General features: G+C 49.6%; 1 protein-coding gene and 1 pseudogene across 4 annotated transcripts; both read left to right on the top strand.

Moving 5' to 3' along the window:
* The first annotated feature begins 7,503 nt into the window (after nucleotides 1–7,503).
* Nucleotides 7,504–22,496, top strand: LOC125937429 (interleukin-1 receptor antagonist protein). Of its 4 annotated transcripts, none has more exons than XM_049652120.1 (5): nucleotides 7,504–7,606; nucleotides 16,820–16,871; nucleotides 18,804–18,892; nucleotides 20,021–20,133; nucleotides 21,191–22,496. In XM_049652120.1, the coding sequence occupies exons 1-5, from the start codon at nucleotides 7,597–7,599 to the stop codon at nucleotides 21,404–21,406; spliced, it is 480 nt and encodes a 159-aa protein (XP_049508077.1). In that variant the 5' UTR covers nucleotides 7,504–7,596; the 3' UTR covers nucleotides 21,407–22,496. The 4 variants fall into 4 exon arrangements, with proteins under 4 accessions (XP_049508077.1, XP_049508079.1, XP_049508078.1 ...); XM_049652122.1 differs by lacking the exon at nucleotides 7,504–7,606 and adding an exon at nucleotides 8,255–8,699; XM_049652121.1 differs by lacking the exon at nucleotides 7,504–7,606 and adding an exon at nucleotides 16,586–16,677.
* Nucleotides 9,367–12,216, top strand: LOC125937388 (cytochrome c oxidase subunit 6C-like; annotated as a pseudogene).
* Nucleotides 22,497–25,158: the final 2,662 nt, after the last annotated feature.

Below are 25,158 nucleotides of genomic sequence, written 5' to 3'. Positions count from 1 at the left end.
AGAGAAAGACAGATATCATATGTTTTCACTCCTATGTAGAACTTGAGAAACTAAACAGAAGACCACAGGGGAGGGGGTGGGGAAAAAAGTTTCAAACAGAGAGGGAGGGAGGCAAACTATAAGAGACTTAAATACAGAGAACAAACTGAGGGCTGATAAGGGGGTGGGGAGAGGGGGAAATGGGTGATGGGCATTGAGGAAGGCACTTGTTGGGTTTGAGCACTGGGTGTTGTATGTAAGTGATGAATCACGGGAATCTACCCCCGAAACCAAAAGCACACTGTATATGCACTCTATGTTAAGCTAACTTGACAATAAATTATATTAACAAAATAAAATAAAATAAAATAAATCAGGCTTGCTGACATTTACAAGACACATGTCTTAAATACTAAACATAAAAGTTCCAGGTAAAAGGATGAAAGAATACAGTCAAGCTCTAACTAGAAGACAGCCACTCTATTAATATCGGAGCCAAATTTCATGGAGAGAACACCCACAGGAAGGGGCTGGCCACAGCAGAATGACCAGGTATTTAGTCGCCACAAATCTAGGACACTTCTAAACGTGTACTGCTGCTACTAAATAAATTAGTATTATTTATAGTAACAAATAACTTCAACACACATGAAATTTTGGACGAACCACAGCTATCTGCTGAGGTGCTATGTCCACGTCACTCTACCGAGAGCTTTGCCAGTGTTATCAAAGCGCGATCGATCATCATCCCCATGTTGTGGATGGGGAAACCCTCCCCATACATCAAGAGGTTATGCTTGGGCCATGCCTTAGTGTCTTCTGGGCTCTTCCCTCTCCTGACTGAGCCCACACCTCATCTGGAGAACCTTTTCACATCGCCCATCACCCAGGATGAGGAGGGAATATGTCTTTACTGAAGGACAACAGTCACCGTCAAATGTGTTTAGATAGATCTGGATGGAAGCTTCTCTGGTGCACATGAATCAACAGGCTCTGTGGCATGTCTGACTCCAGGTCAATCACTGCATACACACGTGCACCCACAGCCCTCTCCTGGCCTAGCAGTGATGCCCACACGCAGATCCCGGGTCCTGCGGGGGATCTCTTTGAGGAAACCACCATCACTCTGGGGCTTATAGGAAGGCCTCTTCTGTCTTCCCCCTTGTCCTCACCCCAGGGTTTTTTTTTTTTTTTTTGTCTGGGCCTGGGGCTTGCAAATCTTGCCTCAAACTTTCTTTAATCAACCACACCAGGCCCCTAGCATATTAATCCCAGAGGCCTCAGACCAACACCCAAATTAAAGAAACAGGTCTTGCTGCAAGAGGCAAAGGCTTTCACTCTCTTCTACAGTTTGCACTTCTGGGCAGGAACAGGTTCAGACTCTGGCCAGCCTATAATGCTGCCAGTATTCCTGTGGCATTGGAACAAGCTCCTTGCCCGGTAGGACGCTGTGAGATGTGCTGGAGAAAGCCAAGGTCCTGCCCCTTCTGGGCCCTATGTCCTTAACAGGTAACCCCTCACCTTTGAACCTCTGATTGACAGTGGTCAAAAGCCTCCAGTTATTGAAGGCATGAAAACATAACCTATATAAAGCATCTGGCATGGTGCCCAGCACATTTCACATTTCCCTCCTACCCCTTTCAGGAAGTCCATTTCCTCTTGGATGGGCTGGCTCTTGTTTCCATTGTGTCATCAGATCCATACTAAGGCCATGTTGGACATGGGTTCTGGGAATTAATTTTTGGCCTCAGTTCTGTCTACAGACTTTCCTGTCATTTACCTCCATCTATCTATTTGCCAAATGGAGGTATTTGTATTTGCCCTTCTGCCAGCTGGAGTACCCCAAAGGTTTAGGCTTCTGGCCATCCTCAGAGATTTAGGGGTGGTCTTATACTGCCATTTCTTAGATCCCCTATTGTTCCTCATGTGTAATAAGAATCCCGTCTGCTATTCGTATAGGGGTTAGCAGTTCACAAAGCTCACCCAGTAAAAGGTAGGCCAAGTGTGTATTTCCCATTCGAGAGCTGGGAAAATTGAATCCCAGAGATCAATAAAGACGTTTTTGGGAAACAGTCAGTGGGTAGGTGAGAAGTTAAGGTGTTCGGCACTGAGGTGTCCCAATTACACATCCAATGATTTACTCACAAAGGAGATGTTATGGTGAAGTAGGCTCTGAGTCAAACAACTCTGTGCCTCAGTTTCCTCATCTGTAAAGTGAAGATAATAGTTAATACCTTCTGAAGACTGTTGTGAAAATTCAGTGAGATAGCCACTATGGTAGCATCACAGTTGTCATTGATCATTGCCACTGTAGATGCTGGGGGGCACTGCCCAGACCTACCCCTGCCCCATAAGGATGACCTGTCCCTGGAGAAGTCATGTCTGCCCTCCAAGGGAAGCCTGCATCCAGTGAGCAGTCAGTGTGGGGATGCAGAGACCCAGCTCTCTTTTCAGGCCCACCCTAGCTCCAGATGTTCTAAGGGACGGGCTGAGGCCTGTGCTGTGACTGCATTGCAGTTCAGGTCCTTCTGTTCAGTCTTCCTTTCTTTGCACCACACAGGAGTGGCTCCTGAGCTAAGTCCCCAATAAGTTCCCTGCACGCTAGTCTCCATTGCATGCCAGTCTCTGTGTGCACTCGTTAAAACCATCCTCGGTCATTTAAGCATGAACCACAAAGGGGAGTAGGTTTGCATGAAGCCATCCACACAAAGTCCTCTTCCCAGAGCAGCAGAGAGTTTGGCCCGGGTTAGGTGTGCACTCCATGTCCTTGCAACAGACTAGGATGGGGAGACTCTCCTGAGGTCTAAGTCCATGACCCTGGCCCCCAGCACTGGGATCCAGCCAACTGGGGAAAGCCTCTAGGTCTGGACAACTCCAGACCCTTGGCTATTCTGTTCCTGGGCACAGCCTTCTTTCCCCAGTGATGCAACCCTTTGTAACAAACCACAGGTCAATTGCACATTCCTGTTACCGAGCACAGAGAGGCTTTGTAGCTCAGTCTCTCCAGGAATTCTGACGCACCGCAAGACCCTGTGGTTAGAATGCTTCTTTCCTAATAAAAGCCCCTGGCCTCAGAAAAGGAAGCTTTCTCAGGTGACTAACATTTGAGGCAGGGCTTCCCAGGACCCAGCCACCCTGTTGCATGAAACAACCAACAGAGATCTACTTTAGCTCAAGTTATTTTAGGCATGGGGCGGGGGGGGGGGGGGTGTGTGTGGATAAGACCCCATAACCACTATCAGCTCCCCAACTTCTCTTCCCCCAGATAAGCATAGAGTGTATACTCCCACGGCTTTTCCCTTGGAACACTACACTTTAGGTCTGCTTTGCCTAAACCCCCTAGCCAGGCTTTCTTTCACTTTGGAGCTTCTCTTCCCTTTTCCTCCCCTACCTGCCCCATCTTCCTCCCCTGGCTGCTCCCCCAAGCCCAACTACAGTGTCCCTGCTCTGCACTCCCACAAAACCCTGTGCTTCCCTTGTCCATGCACATATCACCCTGTGATGTAGTTTTCTGGGGGTATGAAGACTGTATCCTGTGAAGACAAGGACACGCCCACCACACTTACCTCTGACCCCTCAGGATCTGACATAGCACAAGGCAGTGGTTGAGGGCTAAGTCTTCATGGAGCGAATGTACATTAGATTTTGTTGTGATTGTTGGTTGTTGTCACAAGGGACCAAATCGCACTTAGAACTAGCTGACAGCTTTTACTATTTGGCTGCTGTGAAAGCCAGTAGAATGGCTTCTCTTTCTTAGATTTAGCGTGAACGATACCAGGAAGATTTAGATTGTTCTAACTCAGGTCCTGAGTCCCATGCACTGTGGCTGAGGATGTGGTAAGACGGCTGGGCTGAGAAAAGCTGGGGTGGCTCACCCACGTGAGGCAGGGAGCCTGGCAGACAAAACCTCAGACAGGCCCTGCTGCGCCGTGGACTCACGTCTAGGAGCTTTGTAAACTGCAATGTACCCCACACACGTGGGCAATGACTTATGGATTTTGAGGTCCTCAGTTTGAGAGCAATTACATGTGGCCTGGCCTCTGCATTCTAGTTCCTCCTTCCCAGTGGTGCATTAGTTTGGAGGAGCTATCCCCCCAGCTACTGTCCAATCAGCCATGGCCTGGGGACAGTCAGGGACATTTATACGTGACTGGCCCTGTGAACTGTGGTGATGGCAATGGGGAAGTTCCCAGAAGAGTGGATCGTGGGGTTAAGCAGAATCTGCACATCTTGACGTTGGTTGATGTGAACATGTGTGTTTCAATGCGTGACCACTTAGAAATGTCATGGTGGCAGACTTATTCATTCATACAGATGTGTGAGTGGGGTGTGTGTGTGTGTGTGTGTGAGAGAGAGAGAGAGAGAGAGAGAGAGAGACTGTACCTGAGTGGTAGCTTCCCATCCATTCCTTTATTCATTTCTCAATGTGGCAGGTTCTGCACCATGTGAGTTGGGGATATAACGGTGAACAGAACAGACACAGTCCTTGCTGTGACCTGCCGGGGAGGCAGAGGTCGCACAGAGGATCACGCAAATGAAGTGTCTGAGCTGAGGTTTTAAGGGTGAGGATGGTCCACTAGTCAGTGGAATGGGGCAGGGGAGGGTGTTCCATGCAGAGGATGAGCCTATGTCAAAGCCCTGAGGCGGGAGGAAGAGGTGAACTTGAGAAATCAAAAGGACTGTGTAGCTAGAGTTCAGGGAATAAGGTGATTGTTCTGCAAGCTGAGCCTGGAGCCAGGTTGTATAGACTCTCCTGGAACCTGTGAGGACTAGTATTGATCTAAGACCACGGGAAACAGCTCAATGGTATCTCTTGTCACAACTCAGATCCATTGCTCTGGCCTCATGGACCTAAACCAGCAGGAAGCAGGATGCCCCTTTGGTGCCTGTCTCCCCTGGCCGAAGTGGAGGGATTCTCTAATGCTCTTAGTCTTCCCACAGTGCACAGGAACCGTGCCATTGAGCCTAGCATATGACTTCCCTTTGGGGCCTTGGCATCTCTCCTACCAGGAGACCTCACCTGCAGCTGTCTTAATCTGAGACATGGATTCTAATAACATTGAACCTCAATATCTCATTCCTCCATTCCTGATGCCTGCTCTCCTCATTACCTCTTGCTTTTCCCTTGTCTTCTATGTGTCCCCCACCCCCTTCTTCTTTGTGCAATGGCCTGGCCCAAGGGAGGTCAGTGCTGGAGTGAGTGGTCAGTCATTGTTGTTGGAGGCAGAGTGCCTCAGTGTTCCGAAGCAGCCCCCCTCCACCACCCAGGGTCCCCAGCCACCAGAAATTCCCAAGTTCCCCATTGCCAACCCTTCCCACAACTGTAGACTTCCCCATCTCTGGGACATTTTTGACTCTGGGCTTCTCAGGTGCTCTGAGTGCTCCAGGCCAGGCCACTGATCCCTTAGATCTTTGCAGCTTTGGAGGAGAGGTGATAAACCTGGAGAGGAAAGTTCTGGAGTAGTGGGCTAGGCTCTAGAGGGCTAGAGACGCCTACAAATGGTTCCTCCATCCTGGAAGTGCCCCGTGTCAGGCCTGGATGGGGAATGCCAGCCCTGTGCACTGATCAACACACCATCCCCGACCCAGACTGGCAGCCTAGCTTACCATCTTACCGACTGCAGACTAGGCCAGGCCCTTAGCTCCCCGTGGAGACATCAGACCCATGCTCTGCCAGAATTACAGCTCATACTTAGATAATGCTTCCTGTGTTCTAAACATCTTATGCTTGTGTGCTCAGTCCTCACAACCACCCCACAAGGTGACTAACAGTCTAACCCTCCTTTTACAGGTGTCTCTAAGATAACACAGATGTAGTTTGTGAGACTGGGATCTGAAACTCTGAGTGCCAGAACCTGCCTCACAGAGTGGTCCTCCTGGTGTAATAACAGGCATGCACACCATGAGGACAAGATGGCATCCACAGGCAGGTTCCCAAGCTGCCCCAAGGGCCCAACTTTCCAGGTTTACAAAATTTAGTTCCTGATTCGTTAGCAAACAGGAATTTCTCTACAAAACCTGCTTCAGAAATTCCCAGCCCAAACTCGGAAGCCTTGGCATTCTAGCTGATGAGCCAAGGCTGAATAGAACAGGAAGTGAAGGCCTTGTGGGAAGTCCCTGTGGTCAGAAGTACCCAGGAACGGGCACCCTGGCCGCCTCTGGCTCTCTGCATCTCTCTGCTGACTTCAGGCCCTGTGGGCTGAGTGAAGGGGCCCTGGGAATGAGCCCAGGCCCCAGAGGCAGGGTTAGGGGAAAAGTGAAGAACTCCAACAGACCCCTATTGAAACATTTATGAACGATGAGCCTTTCTGCAAGTAAGCATGGCCTTTCCTTCTCCAACAGAAAAGACAGGCTTGAAGGTGGCCAGTAGGCTGGCCCTCCCCTTCACTCTCCCCTTCCCCTGTGCCCTAAGGCCCTGTCTAGAGCAAAGCCCTATTTCAATGCACACAACCTATAAAGCATTTTGCAGTTTGCAGGCCATTTCTTGCTCCAGCCTGCCCCTAATCTAAGGGACACTTCCAGAGTCATACAGCTGGTTAGTGGTAGGCCAGAGGACAAGATCCAAGACCTCTAGCTTGCCAAGGGATCCCTTGCCACTGCTCCCCATGTATCAACCCAGATGGTTTTAAAGATTCCTGAGTTGTCTGCTCCCTGATGGCAGGACCCAAGGGCATAAAGCTAGAGAGCAAGTTCGGAATGGCAAAGAGGAGAAGGTTTAGAACATAGAGTCTTCTAGAGAAGGTGGGGAGAGAGTATCTGGCCTTGTGGGCAGTTGTCATGCCAGCAGCTGGGGTGGGGAGCCTGAGGGTACCTGGAGGAAAGGATGGACACCCTGATGCTCCATAAGCCACACCCCAACCATATGAGCCTCCACATGGTCCCCAAATAGACCAAGAAGGTCCCCACCCAAGGGCCTTTGTGCTTGCTTTTCCCTCCCCCAGGACACTCTTCCACTTCTTTGACATTACTCAGGTCTCAGGTCTCAGGTCGCAAGTCAGCTTCTCAGATTGGCCTTCTCTGACCACTTTGCAGAAAACATGCACCCACCCCTAGGTCCCTCAAAAACCTATCATGTTTTTGATTTCCCCTACCGCACTTCCTTTCATATGAAGGTAGTCCATTTGTTTCCTAATTTCTTGTCTTGCCCTCCTCTGTTAGACTATCAGAGACCTTATCAGGCTTTCCCCCAGTGCCTGGAAGATTACCTGGAACACAGGATTAGGTCAACCCATATTGACTAGGTGAATAAACGCATGCATGCATGATTGGGTTGAGCACAAAAGTTGGGTGCGCACAAAGGTCCAGCCTTACTAATCCCGGTCGGTTCCTCACGTGAGGCCTCTGGTTTTACAGAGATAAGAACCTGTTTGGTTCCTGTTAGCCTGAGTCACCCTTTTGGAAGCTGGGCCTGGCGAGCCCTGCCTGGGTGTGTAGAAGGCAGGCAGTAGCTCTTCCTCTTCCTCTCCTCAGGTAATCCGGAAGGAAGGAGCAACTTCATTCTGGGAGGTGCTGGTGGCACAGGTACTGCCCGGTGCTTCTCCTTTCTGTGCAGCAGCTCAGTCTGGAGCCAGAGTGTAGAAGGCCTCAGAAGACCTCGTATGCTACCAGGCCCTCCCCATGGCATCAGGTAAGCTCCTTCCACTCCTATTTTTCCATCTGAAAAATGGGGAGGAAACTATCGACCACTGGTGTTTACTGAGGGCAGCCTTCCAGAGAAATGTCAAGGGCATGTAGCTCCAGGCCCATGCTGGAGACCTGGCCGAGGTGGAGGCTACAGCGGGCCACACACATACACTGAGGTGAGCCCAATGCCTGTCCCGCCAGCGGGCGCCAGAGGAAGCACGTCTGCTGTGAGAAAAATCATGGAGCTGTTAGACTCTATTGGTCCTTTTCCACTGTTGACAGAGACATAGAAATTGGAGAAATATTTCTGTCAAATGAGGGCGAGAACAGTGTGAACTCAATGAGAAATACTAAAAGATGCGGACACTAGCTTACAAGAGCTGAAGGATAATACCAAAGGGTGGGGACTGGGAATTAGTGGGGACTGACTGGTTCCAGCAGCTGGTTGTCTCATGAGAATGCAGGCCCAGGTGGCCAGAACTTGTCATTTCTCAGGAGCAGTCAGATATTCTGATTTCCTTGTGTAGTAGTTTGATTAAATAAAACAATAACGTGAGCAATGGAAATATGCAGCCTACGGGCTACTGCTTTGCAGTCTGTTTAAGATCTGTGTAGGGCAGAAAAAAGATCTTAAAACTAGGGTTCTGGAGACCTAGTTCCTGTGTTTGGCCTCAAACGGCCTCTATTACTCCTTTCTGGGTCTCGCTCTTCTCAGGTCAAGAGGAGGCAGGCAAACTCTCAGGGTTTCACGGGTACAGTAATAGCCGATCCTTCCGTGGGCTTACTATGAGCCAGGTGCTCTGCCGAGCTGTTTAGGTGGCCTGTCTCTTCTAATGCTCACAACAACCATATGGGGAAGCACTATTATTGTTTAGTTTCAGAAGGGGGAACTTGGACACGGAAAGGTTAAGTAATTTGCCCAAGGCCAGACAGCCACTACAAGGGGAGGAGCTGGGCTCCACTGCAGACGGTCTGTCTCTTAAATCACTGTGTTGTGTTCTAGGGGTGCAGAGACTGAATGAGGTCATGGAGGGAGAAGTGCTTTGGAAACCACAAGCAGTTTTTCCAAGGGCAGCAAGGCCTCCCCTTTGGAGGAGGTGAGGCAGTCTCCAGTGGCTTGTATGAAAATGTTAGCCCATGGTCTTGGGTATCTTTTGAATGTGTAAAGGGGGAGCCACTCCCAGAACTAGATAATGATATCATGTGAGGAAACCACTATACTTAAAAACGGTTCATTCCAAAATATTTTATTATTTTTTAAGTTTATTAATTTTGAGAGAGAGAGAGAGAGAGAGAGAGAGCAGGGGAGGGGCAGAGAGAGAGAGGGAGAGAGAGAATCCCAAACAGGCTTCCCACTGTCAGTGCAGAGCCTGACGTGGGGCTCAATCTCATGAATCGTGAGATCATGACCTGAGCCTAAATCAAGAGTAGGATGTTCAACCGACTGAGCCACCCAGGCACCCCCAAAATATTTTAAAGTGGCACGTGGTAGGTGCTGAGTAAGTTCAAGTTCAGGAGATGAGTGTGTGTGAGCCCAGTGAAGACACCATGTTTTCCGGAAGGCCAGGGACGTGGGTGGTGTTATCCTTGCCGAGCAGAGAACAGGGCTCTGAGGAGAGAGATCATGGAGAGATTCGTAGTTTGCCTGAAGAGCTGGGAACTCGAGGGCAGAGGAGCCAGGGTGAAGGTGGGTATGTGCTTGGGACACGTCTCTTACCTCACTGGACCTCTGCTTCCTCTCTAACACCCCTGACCATACCTCTAATGTGTGTGAAGAAGGCAGGGCAGGAGGATGAGGAGGTGAAGGTGAAAATAGTGATAGTGAAAGGGTAAATCCTTTGCACAACTTACATTTGAAAACAATCTGAAGCCACTTGACGTGGACATATCTTGATTTATATAGTTGGAGGAAACAAAATGTGAATGGCTAAATTAAAAATTAACTTGATCAGAAGGGGAGTGATTGATCAATACTGTATCCGCTATGGTCTCTTTTCCTAAGTGGAAGACTCACTAAGTTTTTTGGTTCTTGTGTGCTTCATCTACGTATCTACGTACCTAATAAAATGGACCACATCTTTGGGGCACCTGGGTGGCTCAGTTGGTTGAGCGTCTGACTTCAGCTCAGGTCATGATCTCATGGTTCGTGGGTTCCAGCCTTGCACTGGGTTCTGTGCTGACAACTTGCTCAGAGCCTGGAGCCTGCTTGGGATTCTGTGTCTCCTTCTCTCTCTGCCCCTCCCCCACTCATGGTCTGTGTCTCTCTGTCTCTCAAAAATGAATAAATGTTAAAAAAAATTTTTTTTAATGGACTACATCTCTGCTATGCAAGACACAATGATTAGCAGTTAACTGTGCCTGCAATTTGCAATCCCAGCCACCCGCCGATATATGCACCTCTTAAGGACTCATATTATAGGGTGACCAATCATCTCAGTTTTCCAGGGACTGAGGGACTTCCCAGGATGCCAGACTTTTAGTACTAACACTTAGAAAGTCCTAGAAAAACCAGGACAGTTGGCCACTCTAGTTCAAAACCAGATAAAGAGCTTTTTCTCTTTAACTTCTGTAAGGCCTTAGAATCGTCCTTTCCTTACTACCGAAAAACAGACAAACTCCTAAAATGTCCAAGCAATTGTGGAATAAATTGTTGCTCTATAAGATGTGAGTTCAAACCAAAAGGAACACCATAGGAGCAAATACAATCCTTGGCTTCTGTTAACTGTGCGATGAGGCAGAGAGGAAAGAGGTCAGCTGCCTTTCTGGCAGGACTGCACTGTAAGAAAGAATACAAGAACTGGGTTCAAATGCTGCCTCCACCACCATCTGGGGCAAGTGATTTAATCTTCCTGTACCTTGATTTTTTTTATGCTACAAAGTGAGTATAAATATATATACCCATCTTGGGTCTACATTTATCCACCTTGCACAGCTGTTATGAGGACTAAGTGAGATCCATATGAAAGAATAGAACACACAGCCTGAAGCAAGCATGTAAGAAACACAGCTGTGCCCTCCCCCATTCCCTGGTTCCTGTCCCTCCCCGTCTCCGTCTGCCAGTGGAGAAGCTAGCTGCCTTATAAAGCTAGTCACCATAGCCAAGAAGGCAAGAGCAAACATGTCCCTCTAGAAGCACAAGATAACTAGATAAATAATGGTTTCAGTGCAGATTCAGATCAAACCCAGAAATTGTTGAAGCAAAAAACATCTTGGAAGACTTTGAAACTTACAAGAGATTCTCAGTAAGTTTACCATTTAGACCTAGGAGGAGCGCAAGCTTCTTGTGAAGCAATGATTGATAACAGTTGACGTTATATATAATCTCCTGACCACCCTACATGGCCCAGGAGGGCATACGGGTCACCCTGATGGCTGCAGATGCCCAGGACAGAATCTGTCTCCAAAGCTGGCTTGCTGCTGTAGGGAGCTTCTAATAAGCTTCTGGATTTTGTTAAAATTGACTTGGTTACCTGGCAGGGCTGGGTAGGTGGAAACTGACAGAGAGAAGGCATGAGATATATTTGTTCCTCCTCCTGTTTGTACGAATATATTTACCCATCTCTTGGAAAGAGTAACCAGAGACTTTGTACCGTTACCTTAGTAAAAATTTCCAAAGTTTGGACAACAGCACTGCGTCTATTGTGTGCTGTGTGCTGTGACACTCACGTACTCAAGAGCTGGCTGAACATGAGACTGAGACATTACAACTTAAGGTGCACACCTGTCCACCCAAAGCTGGCGGCTTAAATTTTTACAAGTGGTGCTCGCATGACATAAATGCAGCGCCAGCAGGCATAGCTGAAAACGTTTGCACCAAGATTCACTGAAGTTTCCTGATAAACTGGATTTGTCAGGAGGGATCATTTTCTGCGAGGGGGACGTGACCAGTGCGATAGGCCCCCAGGCTGAGATGGGGAGGGACTAGAATTAAGAAATAGGATGCTTTTGGCCATCCATTTCTGTATCAGTTAGGAAGGACGTTGGGTTTAAGGTTGGTGTTGAGCAGAATAGCTACCCAGACTTCCAGTGTTTTGGCGAAACCTCAGATGTGAGGTCTTCTGGCCAAGTGTCTGCGATTTCATACTGTTGGATACCTATGTTGGATACATGCCCCCTGTATCCCTGGGGGTTGCAGCTTTCTATAAGTTTGCTGTGGCCGAACCAAGAAAGAAGACATACGCAGATTTCTGTGGAAATTATGATTCCATGAAAGATGTTGAGGAGATGAAGAAGGCTGGTATCTTTCAGAGTGCAAAGTGATTTTGGAATGTAAAGAATTTCCTTGGGTTGAGTTCCATGAAAGTTTGTCGCTGATCTGTGTTCCTGAAGTATGAAACATGAATATTGGGTTATGGAATAGTTTCTCTTGATAAATAAACTAACAGATACTGTGGGGGGGGGGGGGAAGAAAAAAAAAAAAGAAAGAAATGGGATGCCTTTGGGTGCCTGGGTGGCTCAGTCAGTTAAGCATCTGACTTTGGTCCAGGTCATGATCTCACGGTTCGTGAGTTCGAGCCTTGCATCGGGCGAGCCCTGCTTTTCTCTCTCTCTCTTTCTCTCTCTCTCTGCCCCTTGCTTACTTGCACCTTCTCTCTAAAAAAACAAAAACAAAAACAAAAACAAAAAACAAAACAAAAAACAAAAAAAAAAACAAAAACAAAAAACAACAAGAAGAAGAAGGAGAAGAAAAAGAAAAGAAATAGGACGCTTTCTTTCAAGAAAGATAGGCGAGCTGCCAAATCGGCCTCCTCTGCAGGATGCTGGCATCAGCAAGACGTGCTTGTGTGCGTTTCTCGTCAGCTTTGCATTCAGCATTGTCATGCTAGTGGCTCAAGATCATCCACGGTGGGAGTATTTACACCAGAGAAACAGGCAAATGCTACTAATGAGAACCCTTTTGGTGAGCCAGCTGTCAACACTTACCAGCACATCACCCCTCTGCCTTCAGGCTCAGTGACCCCAAACCTCACACCGAGTCTAATCCATCTGTCCACTAGCCCCACGATTATCTTAATAAGACAAATCTGACTGTCTCACCCTCTGATTCCATTTTCTCTAAGATAAATTCCCTGCCCCTTGGTGTTACATTAAAGGCCCTTCATCCTCTGACTCCTGCCCAACTTTTCAGTCACTTCTGCCCCTACCCCCCCCCCCCCAAAAGCTGTTCCAACTCCACCATCCTGAGTAATAAGACTTAAAATATAGACATCAGTGTCCACGCCTGGCCTAGGATCAACCTTCCTGCTGTGATAACTGGCAAAGCTAGCAAAATGTATTTCTAGATAATCAGAAGGTGTCAAAGAATGACCAAGGCTTTGAAGAACTACAAAAGCCCAGACAGGTGGAGGTCAGCACTGGGCCCCTTTGCCCTGGGAAGCATTGGCTGGTTTTAGAAGCCCCAGCTGAGTTTTGGACAGACTTACGGGACTGGGGGGGTGGGGGCAGGGAGAGGATAAAATGTGTACTTTAGCTCTCACTGAGGAGGAGGGGCCTCAATAAACCCCCCAGGTCTGGGCTGGGACCCGAGAGGATTGGGAGTGAACAGAAATGGAACAGTCTGCATGGTTATTAAAGCTCTGCTCCGATCGTGTCAAGCCTCTTGGGGTTAAGGTCATGTGGGGCTTCAGTGCCTATAGCCTCACTGCCCAGAAGAAGCAAAAGTGAATCATCTCTAGATATATACACCTCTAGATGAATTGTCCGCAGCCTCAAATGATCTCTGCAGTTTTTGATATGCTACAGTGCCCAACAGTCAGTAAAAAGTAGTCAGGCATATGTAAGACAACCTGTGCACCAGAGAAAAAACGGACAGCAGAAGGAGACACAGCAGGGATTCAAATAATGAAGTTATCAGGTGCAGCCTTTACAAGAACCGTGAATACTGTGTTCAAGGATTTAAAAGACAAGATGGAAACTTTTGGCAGAGAAGTAGAAACTATACAAAAAAAAAAGGAAGCAAATGGAAATCTTAGAACTGAAAGATGTAATTAACTGAAATTGAGAAATAGTTAGCATTTATTGAGCACTTCCTATGTGGATGGAGCTCTAGAAGCATCAACAGGGGCCCGTAGAGCCTGTGTAGTATCGCTCCAAGGACACAGACAGAGCCTGGTTTTCCTATTTCCCTTGGAGTGGGCCTTAGTCATTTCTGTAGTCACCAGTGTCTAGCAGGGCAGGGCTCGGCATGCCGAGGAAGGCACTAGATACAATTGTGATGCCTGGAGCTCCCAGGGTCCGCTATGCCGTGTGGTCGTTAAACCGAATTCGGGAACTGGAGTGAGCGGTTGAGGAGCCAGAACTGAAAACAAGTTTAGTCAGAGATTTCCTGTGGGCAGAAATCATCGGGACACCAACTATTTTGATAAGACGGAACCAAGAGAGGAATTGTGGCCAGAAGCGTGAGGGGAGGGAAAGAGCCTCTCACCCCCCACTCCTTTCCTCCCCCAGCCCAGAGGGATGAGGGCCTCCCCCTCGGGAGTCCAACTGGGCGTGCAGGGCAGGGCTGACTGGCTCAGGGGCCTTGTGACTGACCTCTCTCACTTTACGTGGGGCCACAAAGCAGACGCAGTAGCTTTCTATTGTTTGTGTATTTCCTACGTGCCAGGGTCAGGGTTAAATACACCATGTGCACCATCTCAGTCCTCACAGAACCCCGTGACAAGGCTTCAATTATTAGGCCTGTCTAATGGATTATGAAACCGAGGCCAAGAGACCTGGGCCTGGGTGGCCCAGCTCATAAGTGATGGGAGGACGCAGCCCCAGGTCGGCCTGACTTGTCGGCCCGGCCCTAGGAACTCCTTCCTCTATACTCAGAACGGCCTGCCAGGACACTTCTTGGGCACAGTGGGAAAAGGGCACAGACCTGGCAAAGGTGGAGAACTCAGGGCTCTGTTCTCCAGGAGAAACCTGTCTCTTTGAATTTGGGCTAGGGACAGAGGAGCATTTACCCAGCAGCCCCAGGGGGGGTGGGACCTTGGCTTGGAGTGCTGTCTGAGGGCAGGCTCCGGGCCGCTCGGCCTCCTCTAGGCAAGTCACTTCTCTTCAGTCTTCAGGGACGTTTTTCAAGGGATGTGGATGTAACATTGAGGCACGTAGGAGAGGGTTTATCACAGTTTAGCTGCCTTTCATCTCAGAGAGGTGCTGACCAAGTTCAGGCACCTGATGATTTCTAAGCGTTCCAGAAATCGTATCCCGCGATTCAGCAAATGCTGCAAGAGGCAAATAATCAAGCAGGTTCTTACACATCACCTCCTTCAGCCAGCCCTCCCCCAAGCAAACAAAACTCCCCTTTGGCCCTCAAGGGTAGATACTGTTTCTCGCATGTGTTTCAAAGGTGAATGTCTCCCTCAAGGTCACTCACCTTGTGAGAACAGAGGGGACACGTACACGCCACTTTGATCCTCAAAGGAGTCACTCAGGGAGGTGATACAATTTTTGCAGAAATGTTCCACTTGCTCTGAAAGATTTGAGAAGCCTGTCTTTTTAAAAAAAATTTTTTAATTGAGGTATAATTGACATGTAACATTGTATTAGTCACAGGTGTACAACACAGTGATTTACCCAGCAGCTGTTTTATATACATAGTCATAAAAATATCTTTTATGTCTTATCTTTTATACCTTTTGTGATCTACTCTCTTAGCAACTTTCAAATACGCAGTGTAGCCTTCCTCCTTGAAGGATTTTACTCTCATTTGGACACAGATGCTGATTTGTTGGTTGAACATATTTGTTGGCTGAGCTCATCAAGATCAGCTGCTGTGAACAGGATGACCACTGGCTAGGAGCCTGGAGACCTGGATTCCTGGGCATATCGTTGCCATTAACGTGCTGTGTGGCCTTGGGCGGGTCCCTTTCCCTCTCTGAGTCTTAGTGTTCTTCAAAACAATGGTAGGGTGGGATAGGAGGGCTGCCGAGCTCCCATCCAGTTCTCCAATGCTTCAGTCTACATTTCTGCATTAGCATTGTGTACTCTGATCATGCGGAAGCCCTGTCCATATTTTCCTTATCCGTAAATGGGAGTACGCATACCTTTTTCCTAACTTCTAGAATGTAGTAAGGAAAGAAGTTAATGCGTGTTAGTGCTCACTGCAGGCTAGAACTTTCCTCTCCTTCTTCCCTTCCTTTCCCTTCCTCCTTCCCTTCCTTTACCTTCCTTCTTTCCTTCCTTCCTTCCTTCTTTCCTTCCTTCCTTCCTTCCTCCTTCTCTCCCTCCCTCCCTCCTCCTTTTCACCCATGAGGAAGACGTGATCAATCCCATTCTGGGCATGAGGAGACGGAGACAGAGGCCCAAATAAGTGAAGTGACTTGTTCCAGGTCACGCGGGTAGCAAATGGCAAGTGGCAGAGGTGAAATTTGGATCCATTTTTCTCCAGGTGCTGAATTGGCCCCATTTTCCCAAGACGATTACTTTAAAGACTCGGATAGCAGGAATAGAGCTGGCTTCAAAGCACCTCTCAGGAAGTTTGCACTACAGCAGGAGGTCCGCAAACCAGGCCAACCCTGGCCACCACCCGTTTTTGTAAATAAAGTTGTATCGGAACACAATCAGCCTGCTCATTTACAGATCGCCTCTTCTACTGTTCAAGCTACGGTAGCTGAATTGAGTAATCATGACGGAGACAGACCCTGAAATATTTACTATCTAGTCCCTTACAGAATGTTTGCTAGTCCCCGGTCCAGAGTCCAGCAAGGGCACGCATCCTTCAAAGAATACAAAGTGACATGAGACTGTCCTGGGTGCTGAGGAACCCCACCACTTAGCTTTAGGAGAGGAGGAGTTTTCTACTTAAATCTATTTTTACAAAGTCAACAAACAGTCTCAGGATACCTGTCAGGAAGATGAGGGAGCGTTCAGTTTTCATTGTGCTCTTCTTCCCAGGAACTTGGTGAGGGGGAAATAGAAAGCTCAATTTTGGGGAAATTACACAGGGGGAAAGGGGAGGGAGTCAGTTACAACACCCCATTGCGACACTCAGCACGGTTGAAAGTGACAACAACAAGGGTTTCTCATTTTGGAAATGTGAGGGCATTTCCGTTTCTCAGAGTGGGACAGGGCGGCAACAGCCTGCTTTGGGTGAGTGACTATTTTCTTTATAAGCAGCTACTCCGGGCCTGAAATGGCAGTGTCCCATTGCCTCGCCGTGGCCACAGGATGGAAATCTGCAGATGCCCCCCCAGTTACCTGATCTCTTTCCTCCTTTTCTTGTTCTATTCAGAGACAGCCTGCCATCCCTTGGGGAAGAGACCTTGCAGGATGCAAGCCTTCAGGTAAGGCCACCCCTGCAGAGGTGGGGTGGACGGACAGGAAAACGGAGCCATCACAGCCGTCGGGGGACGTTGGCCTCCACAGCACCTGAAAACTGGGTTTGGACTGGAAAGGGATGCCCGTTATTCAGGAAAGGGGAGCCACATGCGTGGTCTTCAGGGCTTGCATTTCAGAGTAACTTGGCCAGAGACTTATTTCCCAGAGACTGGCGACTCGGTGGGTGACAGGCAGGGGCCAAGGAACCATGCTGAGGCTCTTTGCTGGGCAAAGAAGCAGACAGGGTGGCTGTGGGCAGAGCATGGCCCAGAGTCCCAGACTGCCGGCTAGCACTGCGGCTCCGTGTTGACATGGTGGAGGATCCTGCTCCTCTGGGGCCTCAGTTTCCCCATCTGTGACATGGGGTTAATGATAACCCCCTGCCTGCCTTACTGAGTCGTTGTGAACGTCAAGTAGGGCCTGAAAACTACTGTGATTTTTAAAAATTGAGCCAGGAGTTTTGTGAGATGTCACCAACACTGTGGGAATATTGGCAGGCTCTGATGCTGTCCACGTGAGCCCTCTGTCCTGTGACATCCTAGGACTGAGCCTTGTTAGGGTGACTTCACCCTCAGACTGAGTTTCTGTGCTTGAGGCTGAAGTTTGGGGTTCTGTGCATGCCTGTGTAAGTGTGTGCATGCATGTGCATGTGCATCCGGGGCAAGTCCTTCCCCTTTCCAGACATGGAAACTGCTTCACGAGATTTGCCTCTGCCTCCACCTACTGGCTGGGAGCTCCAGGAGATGCCCTTAGAGGTCTCTAGGAGAAGACTCATCTAGGAACTAAGAAAAATCTCGGAAGGTCAAATCCTCACATGTGCAAAGACCTTCACAGTTTGTCCCACTATCCCTCACTGAGCTCATGAGCTCCCCAAGGTCACCTGATGAGATGGGTGGTTTTAGCCACACTTCACGTGTGAGGAAATGAGGTACAGGTCCAAGGTCATGTGGGGGGCAGTAGGGAATGGAGTCTCTGTTAGTCCCGCTCTCAGCCCTTGACCAAGAAGAAAAGACTGGAAGTCCCTGGGTGAGCTGGAAAGGAAGCTTGTTCCCAGGGAGTGCTGCCCCTGCCAGACCCAGAGCAGCCACTGGCTGATGGGAACAGACCCTCACGGTCTAAGGCTCAGAGTGAGTTAGCTACAAGCTGCTGTGTCTCTTGAAACTGCTGTGATGGCCACTAGTCTCAGACAACTCTTTAAATTTACACTGAAATTAATAAAAATTAAATTGAATTTAAAATTCAGATCCTCAGTCCCACCACATTTCAAGAGCTCAATAGCCATATGTGGCCGGTGGCTGCCATATTGGACAGGGTAGATCTGGAACATTTCTGCACCCAGAAACTTTTATTGGATGGTGCTACTCTAGAGCATGTTTTGCTGAAGTAGAAGGTGTCTGCTCTGGGAATCAGAGGATGAATAACAAGTGAGGAGAGGGATAGAATGTGGGTGCGCATTGGGGCACCTGGGTGGCTCAGTCCGTTAAGTGTCCAACTTCAGATCAGGTCATGATCTCATGACTCATGAGGTCGAGCCCCACATTGGGCTCTGTGCTGACAGCTCAGAGCCTGGAACATGCTTTGGATTCTGTCTCCGTCTCTTTCTGCCCTTCCCCCACTCACGCTCTGTCTCTCTCTTAAAAGTAAATAAACATTAAAAAAAAAAAAAAAAGAATGTGATGTGGGTACACTGCTTTCCAGCTGTGGGAGTTGGGTCTGCTCCTTAATCAGTGTTGACCTCAATCTCTCCTCCATGCCATGGGTGTAACAGAAATAATCCCACACCCCTGGCAGAAAGTTGAATGTGGATCCAGTGAGCTCTGGAGCACACAGGAAGGGGTGGAGCACAGGGTTGGGCACACAGAGGTTGTTTCCCACAGCCGGGTCCTTTTGCATTTCAGAATCTGGGATGTTAACCAGAAGACCTTCTACCTAAGGAATAACCAACTGGTTGCCGGATACTTGCAAGGAGCAAGTACTAAATTAGAAGGTGAGTGGTTGCCAGGAAAGTGGCTGCTGCGTGGGAACCGGGTCACTTTGCCCTGGAGTCCTTATCCTGTTCCCCCAAAACCTTAGTTTCAAAGCCCTGATCCCCATTGGGTCTTTGCGGCTGAGTGGGAAGCTGGGGGAAGCCTGGCCACCAGAGGGCATACTTGAGGGCAACCTCAAGAGGGTGGGAGCCTTAAAGCCTAGGTCTGGAGCCCCCACCAACTGGCACAGGGTTCCCAGGCCACAGCTGGCAGGGATAGGGCACAGAAGGTAAGATGGGCCCTTTCCCTCTGTGACTATTAAGCCTTCCATGTTGCTCTGTTGTCCAGACCCTAACTACCATCCAAAATGAATACACCATATCTAAGGCTGGGTTATGTCTCTTATTCACAGACACCACACTCAGCCGTGTTCTGGTCTGTGCGCTAAACAAGCTGCATGAACACGGGCAAGCTTTGCCCCCTCCCCCACCTCAGTTTTTCCCTTTAGTAAAATGAGGCCAACTGTGAGGGCATGATGGGAGATTCTTTCAGCACTAGCCTTCCGGGATGCTTTCACATCCCTATCGGCTGACTTGATACTATAGAACGGCACCATCTGATCTCCATCTTTCCACCCTGCCCCATCCCCTTGTTTTTGGCCCCCTGCCCCCTTCTGAAAGAGTGTGAGACATACCTTTCCTGTCCATCTGTTAATTCTCCTAACGAACACACTGAAGGGCAGAAAGGCTGAGATTTTCACTGCTATGTGAGGGCTCAGAGACCGCCGAGGGTAAGAGGCAGGTTCAAAGTCACTCAGGTCCCTGTAGACCAAGCCCTGGAGCCCATTATGTGCTATTTTCTGTCCTCATGGGCAGCAGACTTGGTGACCTGGAGCACCCGTATCCTGGGAAGAAGGAAGGATAGAAACCATGTGGAGCAGAATCTAGGCCACTTGGTCCTTGAGGAGTAACTGGATAGGGAGTTTGGTTTGATCTGCTATTTGAATGCGGACCAGGAAGATGGCGCCTCAGTGTCCTTCCGATCTTAGGGTTTTAGTTGGTCAGGGGGAGACAGAAAACTCTCCTGGGAGAGTCCAGGCTGCCTCCCATTCTCTCTACAACCTGACCCTCCCCTGTGCTCTTCCCCAGAAAAGTTAAACGTGGTGCCCATTGAGTCTCATGCCATGTTCCTGGGGATCCATGGGGGGAAGCTCTGCCTGGCCTGTGTCAAGTCTGGTGATGAGACTAGGCTCCAGCTGGAGGTAAGGACCTGTCTCAGGTAACAAGCACCCCAAACCTGGTGGCTGGAACCACCGTAATGTGCTCTTCCTCGGGACTCTGTGGGCCAATTAGGGGGACTCAGCTGGGTAGTTCTGACCCACTCAGTGCAGCTCGAGCCCCTCCTGCAGCTGCACCCGGGAGAGAGCTCTGCTGGCGCTGGGGCGTCTAAGATGGTTTCTCACCCTCCAGGCCCTTGTTTCGGGTGCTCTCTCAGAGCTCTGTTGTCGGCTTGGGTTTCCTTACAGCATGGCGGCTGGCTTCCTAAGAGGGATTTTTCCAAAATGACAAGCCTCACTGTGCAAATGCTTATCAAACCCCTGCTTGCACCATATCATTAATGTCCCATTGGCTGAAGCCCATTGCGTGGCTAAGTCTAGTCTCAGTAAGGGAGGGGGCGAAGAAGGATTGTTCATTTGGGATCTCATTCTCTGTGGGTCACTCTCTTGCCTGAGGGGCCCCAACCCGCTTAGGCTTGCCACCTTCCAGTGAAGCCAAGCTTCAGGACCCTTCTCTTCCAATCCTTATCTACTCAAACCCATGAGTTGGCATCCTGTTCAGGGCCCTGTATTCCTTGATCCCTGCAATATTAATGGGCTGCCAGCCCTGGGAAAAGATGGCTTTGTCTTAGGTGCTTGTTGGACAAGATCTTAACCCAACGTGAGTAGCTGTGAGCATGGCACTGTCACTTGCCCCCACCAGTGGATAGGGGCACCTATCCTTCTCCACCATGCCCTCTTTCCAGAGGCATAGACCTTGACAGAGCACCAGCCTCCACATGCCTTGGTCTCTGCTGATGGTACCATGTGCTTACCAAACTTATTGGCCCATGGCTAGAGTGGCCAGATTTTTCAAAGTCAAGATGTGACAGTGGGACAGACTCTGCTGTCCTAGGAGGTGTAGGACACGTGACTGGTCCCAGGTCAGTGTTTCTCCAGCACTTGCTCTGGGCCAGCCAGAGGCCATGTCACGGTGGGGAGAAGGGGGCAGCACAGGACCTCCGTGCCTCCCCGTTCTCACTGCTCATGTCTTGGCTTCCAGGCAGTTAACATCACTGACCTGAGCAAGAACAAGGAGCAAGATAAGCGCTTCACGTTCATCCGCTCAGACAGCGGCCCCACCACCAGCTTCGAGTCTGCTGCCTGCCCAGGCTGGTTCCTCTGCACAGCCCTGGAGGCCGACCGGCCCGTCAGCCTCACCAACACGCCCGAGGAGGCCATGTTGGTCACCAAGTTCTACTTCCAGATGGAACGTTAGTGTGTCTGTACCTCACTTCCCCCACTCCCAACATCGATGACTCCAGAGACACGTCTCCACCCTGCCCGACGTCTCCTGGCTGTTGTGGGGCTCTGAGGAGCAGCCTCGGTGGGGTGGACCCTCAGAAGGATATGCAAGAGCCCTGCTAACAGGACTCCAGCAGCAGCCTCCTCAGCTAACCAACCTCCATGCTGCCTCCACAGCGGTCTTTCTAAAGTGCAGCTTGAGCCACAGCACTGCTCCAAGCCTTTCAGTGCTGCCTGTGGCTTCCGGACAAAAGCCAGGCGCCTTGGCCAGCCTGGCCCTCTGCTCTCCTCTCGCCGACTCCTCACCCTCCTGCCTTGCCCCAGTGTCCATGTCCCGGATCCCTCCTGTCACTCGCTGGCCTGCCCAACCTTGTTTTGCAAGCTGTCTCGTGGGGAAAGCTTTTAGAGTCTGTGGCAAGACGGAAGATAAGGATTTCATCTTTTTTTTTTCAAAGCCAGTTGCATCCAATTTGAAGGAGAGTCCTTTATTTGGAGACTGTCCTTTCTGGAAAGGAGCAGGGGAGGGTGAAAGCAACTCTCCTTTTTCATTTACCTGGCTTATTTTTGTAACAACTCAACCTAAACAAATGAAAAGTCAGCGTATTTTGTTGGTTCCCGCAATTTTTCTTTCTGTAACATTCCTGAAGTCTGGACTCCACTGACCAGGCCCCAGTACCAGACCTTTTACAGCTGCGGGCAGTGCTTTCCTCCCCCATCCGTCCCGTCAAAAGCTCCCAACCCCCAGGGCACAGCACAGAAGCAGCTCCCCTGGTGTTCTCTCCACGTCTCCTGGGAGGGAGGAATTGCTCTTGGACCATTTTAGCACTTCTGACATTCTGAGACTTGTTTTGAAAGATGGTTGAGCCTCTGTCTGTCTCCTGCACCAGACTGTGAGCTCCTGAGAGCAGGGAGCATGGCTTGTGTGTTTCAGGTCCCCGCGGGGGCCGAACACATGACCTGGCCCTTAGCAGGTGCTCAGTGAATGTGTGTTGTATATGTTAAGTGGAAAGTTTTCTACTCCCTGTGACTTATGCTGTGTTTTACAATAAAATTTTGAAAATTCATCTACTTTGCTGGCTGTGTCTATGGTCTTGCCAGGCTTGGGGCATGGAGAGCTTAGGAAATGGGGAGTCCTTGGACCTCTGTCACTCTGGGGACTAGACCTGGCTGACTCTCTTCTAAGAGACCTTTCCTCCTTGGGCCTCACTCTTTCTGGATACAGGAGCGCAAATCTGGCCAGGAAGCGGTGTGGTACCACTGTCCACAATAGCCCCCAATAGAAAACAATGCAAACGCCCATCACAGAAGAACGAAGACATAAATCACGTATGCTCATACGACGCAATGCTCGACAGCAAAGAAAGTGGATGAATTGCAGCCGGCTACCCATAACAAAACAGATGCATCTTACCAGCATGATGTGGGGCACAAGAATCACAAAAGCATGCAGAGAGCACGATTCCACTTACATAAAGCTAAAATAGGCAACGAGCAGTTGTGTGGAGGGATGTGTAGACAGGTGATGCAAACATACAAAGAAGCAGGGACAGGCTGTGTCTGAAAGCAGATTTGGTAGGTGACTCCTGGGAGACAGAAGGGCAGGCAGGGCCACCCAGCTGCTTTTAGGACCCAGATGACAGTCTATTTCTTGGTATGGATATGTTTTCTGTGTGTATGTGACATTTCACAGTTCTGAAGTCTGAAAAATAAAAAGCCTTGCCCCTCTGGGGTGTGAGAAAAGGGGGCACTGGGAAATGAGGAGATCAACAGGTGGAATATTGAATTTGGCCCCGTGCGGTGGGCATGCAAGACCACCATTAAACACAGCTCGGCTACCAGGCGGGTGGGTGGGGAGTGCTGTCCCTAATCCTGCCCGGGTTCTGCTGACTTCTGGACTTGGTCTCGGGAGTCTTGAGGGGAGCCCAGCTGGGCCATGAGCCCGCTGTGTGACTTTGGCCAGGTCTCCTCCCTCCTTGGGGCCTGCTGCTCACTTGTTCCCAGAGACAGTTGACTTGGACCGAGGGTTTGCAAGCAGCGCCCCCTGCACTCCTCTCCAAGGCTCGAGAAACAGAATCCACAAAGCAAGACCACAAGGCGGGGCTCCACTCCTGGAACCCAGCTCTGGCCCAGCCCTCTGCTCTCTGCTTCACAAACCGGACTTCACGCGCAGCCTTGCTGGAAGGGGAGATTTCGTTGCTAAAAAAACAAACGGAATCAAACAGGTTAACAGGCAACCGTCTAGATCTCGGCTCTGGCTCCTCAGAGGAGGTCACCCTCCAGTCACCTCTCTCTTCCTCGTGTGTAAGGTGCAAGTAGCCACACCTGCTCCCCGGGGACAACATAGGGATGAAATGAGATGGTCTGGGTGCCGTGCCGTGTGTCAGAAAAGGGCGCACGTGACTCATAGATTTGCAGTCCTGGTAAAGGGAGAAGTTCGGGGCGGAAAACCCTTCCCGGGTTGATGGTGACAATAGCAGCGACACTTGTGAGGCCCTGCAGCCACCCTGCCCTCCTATTACAGAAGGGGAAACCTGAGGCTCAGACCCTTCACATGATTAGGTCAAGTTGCTGCCGCGGGTAAGTAGCAGGCGAGGCAGCGGGGGCGGGGGGGGGGGGGGGGGGGGGGGGGGGGGGGGGTCAGGCCCTGATCTCTGGTATTTCCTGGCTCTCCTGTCGGCAACAGGTGCTCATGCGCAGGTTTGTTAGTGTCTTGAAGCCTCAGTTTCCTCATCTCTAAATGCAGGTAACTGCTAATGCGCAGGGCTGGCTTCTCTCATTCAGTCTTTGCACTATTACCATGGTGGTGTGCTTACCATTATTAGTTCCGCCAAGAGTCAGTGCTCAAGGGAATCTTCTCTAAAGCCTTGTTGCTCTAAGTGTGGTATACAGATCAGCAGCAGCAGCATTTGGGAGTTAAAATGCAGAGTCCCAGGCCTCGTGCCAGACTTACTGACGTAAGATCTTCTTCTTCAGCAGGTCTCCAGGTAAGTCAATGCAGGTTAAAGTTTAAGAAGTTCTGCTTCAGGGCGCCTGGGTGGCTCAGTCAGTTAAGCGTCTGACTCTTGATTTCGGCTCAGGTCATGGTCTCACGGTTCATGAGATCAAGCCTCGAGCTGGGCTCTGTGCTGACAGCGGAAGAGCCTGCTTTGGAGTCTCTCTCTCCCTCTCTCTCTGCCCCTCCTTCCCACATACTCTCTCAAAATAAATAAACTTAAAAAGAATCAGCCTCAAAGCGTAGCAGTTATGCGGTATATAAACTCAGGCATATCTGTTAAACTGACTCTCATAGTTATAAACCCAACCCATGTCCTCAACATCTCTCCCACTCGCTCACTGACGACACCAAAAACTCCCCTCTTAAGATCTCCTTACTCCGGCTTCAAGTGTTCTTTAAGGGAGGAAAAGCCTTAAGCCCTTTCCATCCTGCTAGAACATCGGCTCCACCCATGCAGAGATTTTCATCTGTTTTGTTCGATGATGTATCCTAAGTACCTAGATCAACACTTGGAATGTAGTGGGTGCCCAGTAAATAGTGGATGAATAAACGAGTTGGCCATTGATATATCCATTGGAATTAATGTATTACACGGCTCCGAAAATTTGGGAAGACAGGGAACTTAGGCCAGGGAAGTTTTGAAAGAGGCCTAGAGAAAGGGAAAAGACCAGGGTGTTGCGGGTTCCAGGGATTTGGGAGCTCATCACGGAGAAAGAAATGACCACAAGGTG

This window comes from Panthera uncia, assembly GCF_023721935.1.
Source record: "Panthera uncia isolate 11264 chromosome A3 unlocalized genomic scaffold, Puncia_PCG_1.0 HiC_scaffold_12, whole genome shotgun sequence".
Lineage (NCBI taxonomy): Eukaryota > Metazoa > Chordata > Mammalia > Carnivora > Felidae > Panthera > Panthera uncia.
This window is presented reverse-complemented; position numbering and strand designations above follow the sequence as displayed.

Coding starts and splice junctions, on each gene's coding strand:
- LOC125937429 (XM_049652122.1), top strand. CDS start 8,621: ATGAGGTCATGGAGGGAGAAGTGCTTTGGAAACCACAAGCAGTTTTTC. Junction 18,893..20,020: donor AGCAAGTACTAAATTAGAAG/GTGAGTGGTTGC, acceptor GCTCTTCCCCAG/AAAAGTTAAACGTGGTGCCC. Junction 20,134..21,190: donor AGACTAGGCTCCAGCTGGAG/GTAAGGACCTGT, acceptor CTTGGCTTCCAG/GCAGTTAACATCACTGACCT.